The sequence below is a fragment of the Tetrahymena thermophila genome (assembly GCF_000189635.1).
Source record: "Tetrahymena thermophila SB210 genomic scaffold scf_8254665, whole genome shotgun sequence".
Lineage (NCBI taxonomy): Eukaryota > Ciliophora > Oligohymenophorea > Hymenostomatida > Tetrahymenidae > Tetrahymena > Tetrahymena thermophila.
Window position 1 is genome coordinate 824,149 of NW_002476432.1, and position 6,784 is coordinate 830,932.

Consider the following 6,784-nt stretch of genomic DNA (forward strand, 5'->3'; position numbering starts at 1 on the left):
TAAGGTAGTTGATAATCATTCATAAATAAACATTTTATGATGTAAAAATGATAGAGAGTATTAAAGTTATTTAAATTGTAAGAAAAATAAAAAAAGCAATATTTCTTGTTTACTCAAGGAGTTTAAATTATTTCCTTCTTTTATGAAAATATTGTTGCTGTTCATTTAGTTTCGAAGAAATCAAATCAAATTGAAAAAAATGAATCAATTAATTACAAAGAGAAAATATTATAAAAATACTTAGATTGTTTATTTAGATTACAAAAAGATAAATTAATAATGGAAGACTAAATATTTTTGTATTTTTTGTTTTAAATTTATATGTAATTAAAAAAAGAAATATATTACTTGAAATTCTTACAGTTTAAAGTAATAAAAATATGCTTCCAATCTTAATTAGAACTTTGAAAGTTACTAATTTTAAAAATGATAGATAATTAATTATTCTATCATGAGTGTTTATAATTTATGAAGATATTTTGATTATAAATTATTTACATATTAATGAATACTCTACATTGTAAAAAAGAATTTAATCCTCTATCTCTATGATATATATATTTATTATGTTTGATTAAGTAAGTTCATGCATAACATGATTGGGCTATTTAATATTTATGAAAATTAATCTAAAATAATTTGATTTATATTCAGAATAAATGCTTAGAATTAAAAAACAAACAGTCTCACACAAACAACATAAAATTGTGACAAAACCATAAATAACTCATTCATTTTAATTAATTCATTTATTCAAATATTTAGTGATGTTAAAATTATCAGAATAACAATGCGACTAAAACAAAGAGGGCTGAGAATATAAGCACACTATCAAAACAGGCAACCATTTTGTTGTAAAGAGCCTTCACAGTATCATTACTAATATTGCTGCAATTTACCTATGAGCAAATTTTAATAACAGAGTTTGAGCTCATATCTTTGCTACAGTCTTACACACATTTAATGAAAGTATCTAATGCAGTTTTGCAAGCATTATCAGAACTTTAACAAACTGTTCCATTATTTATCTAATTCATAATGTCTTCTGAACACTATGAAGCTCTTACTGTGAATAAAGTAATAGAAATAAGAATTAGAATTGAAGCAATTTTTCTCATCTTGTTTTTTTTAAGTAATTTATTTAATTTATATTTTAATATTTTAATTATAATATTTAAGCAAAATGCATTCTAAATTTATAACTGAGAGATAGATAGTTCATGATTTTTATTTTTATATTAAATATTTTAAATTAGTTTGCTTTCTATATCAAATTTAAGAATTAAATTACAATAGTCTATTAAATATACAAAAGAGTGTAACAATCATATATGGTAAAATAAGAAGTCTAGCCCATAGGGGTATTTTTGACACTCATTTTTCAAAATTTTAAAACAAACATTTTATTTTATTTGTAATAAATATCAAATTATCTTGCAGTTTTTACCTTTGTTACAGTTGTTATCTAATAATCAAATTAATATTTAATTTCTATATTAGAGTTTAAAAAATTAATGGTTACAAATTTAATAAGGAAATAATTTGATTATCATCCACAAATTTATGAATTCTTTAGTAATGGATTGAAATTTACATTTACCAATTTAAATCTAGAAAATTAATAAATTAATTAATTTGTTATAGTAATAAAATTCAAGTTAAAATGATTGCAAATATATATTTCGAAATAAAAAACAAAGACTTTATTAATCAATCATGAAAAAATATTATTTTTGAAAGTTTATATTTTCCTCCATTTTAAATATTTTTTTAGTTTATAGGTCATTTTTTTTTTAAATAAAAAGATGAAAATATTTATTAAATAAACAAATTTGCTTTTCATGTTATTTTTCTGGATACTATTAAAGATATAGATTATTCATAAATTTGAAATAAAATATCTAATTAATCAAGTAAGGAAATAGAAGTCAAAACATTTTTGAAAAGTCTATCTTCTATTTCAATAATATTTATCCCAATAGTTAATTACCCGGTTTTCTAGTAATTAGTTATATTTTTTATGATTTTTGAAAATGGGTGCTTTTTTCCCTAGCGATATCCAAGCCACTAGATTTTTTTTGTATTAAGCTTTATTAAACTTAAAAACTTACAGCTCTTTTTTTAAGAATAATATATTTTAAATATACTGGTTCAATGAAATATTAAAATTATTTTATATTGTAAAAGGTCAAAAGTGTTAAGATATTAGCCTAAATAGTTAAAATAAAAATATTGTTTCTTCAAATATTTCCTTTTATTTACTTTATTATTTTAGAGATTATATATACATCCATAATTAAAAACAAATTTTAATTTCAGATATAAAGCAGCTCAATAAATTTCTTTAGGGTAAGTAAAAAGCTTTCTAAATTATGTTCTATTAAATAAACTAGATAAAATAAATTAAAAATTTTCATCTATAAACTGTGAAATAAAAACAACTATAACAACTTAAAAAAATCTAACTACTAGAGTTATTCTTTAACTTTATTTAAAATTCTAATCAAGCCTCATCTGCCTTATTAAAAGAAAAAAGCAGATAGATATCAGTAAAATGTTCTTGTTTAAAAATAATACATGAAATTTTTAGAATTAGATGATTTTAGAAGAATAAAATTCTTTTAAAATAATATTTTATAAGAAAGATCGAAGAGAATTAGATCCTACAAGATTAATAGAGCTTATTAGTTTCTAAAATTAATTTTATCTATAATATTAACTAAATATGCAATGGACATATATTAGAAAAATTAGATCGGATTATTTAAACTGTGCTTTTATTAAAGAAAAAATCAACTGTCTGATATAATTAAGGTTGTTATCACATATAAAAATAATAAAATAATAATGAATTTACATCAATATTAGCCATATTAAATATTTTCAAATAAAAATATTAATAAACTTCAAAGTAAACAGTGTTAAATTTATTAATTAGGATTGTAAACAAATTATCAAACTATACTAAAGAAAACTTGATCCCTTTTAGAATTTTATATAATATCGTGAGAATTAAAACCTCTATTTTTTATTATTTAAATAATTATATTTTTCATATAATAAGGGATTTGAGATTCATTTTTACATCTTAAATACTTAAATCTACTGAATAATAATTACATCAAAGATTAGAATTTTTTACAAATGTAAAATTCTAAGAACAAATAAATTAATTCATCTCTTTAAAATTATTATCATTTAGAAAATAAATATGAATTATTATTAACAGATAAATTAATGAAACATAATTTATAAAGAATTTAAATATTCATATTAATAGTCTTAAAATTTATTGTAAAAAGCAAAATTTATGATATTTTATACTATATATGCCCTTTGATTATAAATAAGTGATTATTATAATAATATATAATACAAAAATTTTAACTTTAAAATTTGATTATTAATTGAATAAATAATTAAGATAAAATTTTGATATTTGCATATTAATGAATACTTTGCTTTATAAAAAAAGAATTTAATCCTCTATTACTATAATATATATATTATGTTTTAGTAAGCTTATGTATGAATAACAATTTATTGAGCTAATATTTATGAAAATTGATCTAAAATAATTTGATTTATAATCAGAATGAATACTTAATAGTATTAAAAAACAGTCTCACACAGACAACATAAAAATTGTTAAAAAACCATAACTCAACTCATTTTAACGAATTCATTCAAATATTTAGTGATGCTAACTAATATTATCAGAATAACAAGGCAAATAAAACAAAGAGAGCTGAGAATATAAGCACACTATCAAAACAGGCTAGCATTTTATTGTAAAGACCCTTAACTGTATCATTAGTAATATTACTACAATTGCTCTTTACACAACTATCAAAAGCAGAGTCATTGCTAGTAGTTTAGTAACAGTTAGTAAAACATGTAAGGAAAGTATTTAATGCAGTCTAGCATGCAGTATCACTATTTTAACAAACTGTTCCGTTTTTTATAGAACTTGTAATGTCATCTACACACTTTGTGGCACTTACTGTGGACAAAGCAATAGAAATAAGAATTAGAACTGTAGCAATTTTTCTCATCTTGTTTTTTTTTTAAGTAATTTAATTTATATTTATTTTATTTTTATATTTTGATAATAAAATTTCAGCCAAATGCACTCTACATTTAAAATCAAGAAATAATGAATGTTTGCTTTTATAGTTAGGATTGCTTAATACTTCTAATTTATGAATTAAATTACAAAAATAAATTAAGTATAATAATGTAATAAATACCAAATAAAATAGATAATTTTACAATTTGAATTTGTAATTAGAAACTATCAGATCAGTTTAAATAATAATATTAAAAAATATAAAAACTTAATTTTGGTTTACACAGTCTTTGGTATTTAATTAGCCTAAATATTCCTATTTTTTTTTCATTAAAGTTGATAATTGTTATATAAAATAATAAGATATTTAATGTAATGTTTAAAATATTGAGGTAATAGAATAAAACATTTTTCAGAATATAAATAGATTATAAATTTCCAAAAAACAAAAATTTTATATTCTTTGGAATAAGCATTTAATTATCTTACAGTTGTTATCTAATCATTAAATTAAAGTTTAATTTTTATATTGACATTTAAAGAATGAATGGTTACCAAATTTAATATAGCATTTGTATTTAAGAAATCATTTGATGTTAGTATGTGTGATTAATTTAATAGTTAACAATTAAAATAAATTATTATCCACAAATTTATGAATTCTTTAACAACAGATTGAAATTTCAATTTATGCATTTAAAATCACAAAATTGATTAATTAATTAATTTTAGTTTTAAAATTCAAGTATAAATTGTATCTTTCAAAATAAAAACAAAGACTATTATTGAACATGATAAAATATTATTTTTAAAAATTATATCAGTTTACATATTCCTCCATTTTATTTTATTTTTTTCATGTTTAAGGTAATTTTTTATGTGTTTTTATAAAAAAGGTAAAAAATATATCTATTAAATAATCAAATTTTTGATTTCATGTAATTTATCTGATGAATTTGGATGATACAGTAACAAAGGCTATTTATAAATTCTAAATAAGATATCTAAATAATCTAGTAAGGAATAAGAAGTGAAACGATTTTTGAAAAATATATCTTCTATTTCAAAAAATACTATTCCCAACAGTTAATCTGATTATATTTTTTTATTCATGATTTAGATAGAGCTGATTGTTTACAAAGTTATTCTTCTCAAATAATCAATGGTTTTAGTTATTCATTTTTATAGTTTGACAAAATAAAAAAACTTCGATTATAATAAGAAAAGAAAAAAGGATAATTAAAATAGCGATAATGTTATACCAATAGACATAATTATTTCTTAAATCACTTTAAAACTATTTTGAAACAAATTGAGATAAAGATAAATTAAATGTTTTATAAAATTTAATGATTTGCTTATTTATAAAAGCAAAATAATCTTTCGCACAAAAGAAAATTAATCAAAATAAAAGCATCAAATTTTATAAATAAAATAAAAATTAGACGTTTCTTTTTCTATTCAAAAAGCATATATTTAATATTAAAAAGATAATTATTTTTATCTTTTAATAATATCTATTTCTCTAAAAAATAGGTTCAAATAGAACAACCTTCAACTCATTAAATCATAGTTTTATCAGTTAAAGCTTCACTTAATTGATATTTTTAAAATACGTTTCAAAAATAATCCATTTTACTTACCATAAATAAAGTTTTTAAATGCAAAAAGATTTGCTACAATTTGAACACTCTTTGTTTATGAATTTTATGCGGTTACAAAATATCTTTAAATTCGAGTAAATCAAATTCATTTAGAAAAGAATTATCAATCTATTTCCAAAGATTGAAACTTTTGTCAAAAAAACAAATATATATATCTTTTAATACCAAATTTAACTTCTAAATGTATGCAATTCTTTGATATTTTCAAAACCAAATTTGGATTTTTCTTTGATAATTAAAAATCTATAACTGTAAGCTTAATTAATTTTGCAAATTTATGCCTGCTTATTACCTACTTATCTTTTTATTATCCAAAAAAAGTTACAAAAAGATATAAAATTAATTTGCAAAATATTTTCAATCAAATTATTTATAAAAAGATCAATATTTAGTTTATTTTTAATAGTAAAACTATTCAATTTTTAGATATTAGCTCAGATTTGAGTAAAATAATATTATCAGATTGATAATAAAAAAAAATATTATATTTTATTAAAGAAAATATTTTCATTCAAAAGTAAGAGATAGAAAAATACTTAATAAACATTTTTGGTAAGATTTATTTTTGAATTTTGATTATAAGTATATGCTTAAATACAGAAAAAGAACTTAATTGAAAACAATAGAAAAATTTATCAATAAAGCTAAAAAAAATTAGATAAAAAAATAAAAGTAAAAATTTATAATTAAAAAATCTTCCAGAAAAATTATATGATAAAAACTAATTAATAATACGAATTATAATGAATAAATATTAGTTTATAATAAATGTATTACATTTTAGTTTTTATATGTAAAAAAGTTTAAATAAAATAACAAAATAAAAAATCTTCAGAAAGAAAATTGTAAGATTAAAAACCAATTAAAAATTACGAATTTTATGGAATAAATTATTAGTTGATAATAGATGTATTAAATTTTTGTTTGTTATATGTAAAGTTTATTTATTTAAAATCATAAATACATATTTGGTGTTATTAAAATAATTGAGAGTATTAAAGTAATTTAAAATTTAAGAAAAATAAAACAATATTTCTTACTTCTTATGAGA

General features: G+C 18.9%; 2 protein-coding genes across 2 annotated transcripts; both read right to left on the reverse strand. All coding sequences in view use genetic code 6, as the record gives it.

Annotated features, from left to right (window-relative positions):
* Positions 1-779: 779 nt before the first annotated feature.
* TTHERM_00233120 (transmembrane protein, putative) lies at positions 780-1,118 on the reverse strand (the record flags this gene model as incomplete). The annotated part of the gene is made up of 1 exon (XM_001014348.1): positions 780-1,118. The coding sequence occupies one exon, from the start codon at positions 1,116-1,118 to the stop codon at positions 780-782; it is 339 nt and encodes a 112-aa protein (XP_001014348.1).
* Positions 1,119-3,716: 2,598 nt separating this feature from the next.
* TTHERM_00233130 (transmembrane protein, putative) lies at positions 3,717-4,055 on the reverse strand (the record flags this gene model as incomplete). The annotated part of the gene is made up of 1 exon (XM_001014349.1): positions 3,717-4,055. The coding sequence occupies one exon, from the start codon at positions 4,053-4,055 to the stop codon at positions 3,717-3,719; it is 339 nt and encodes a 112-aa protein (XP_001014349.1).
* Positions 4,056-6,784: the final 2,729 nt, after the last annotated feature.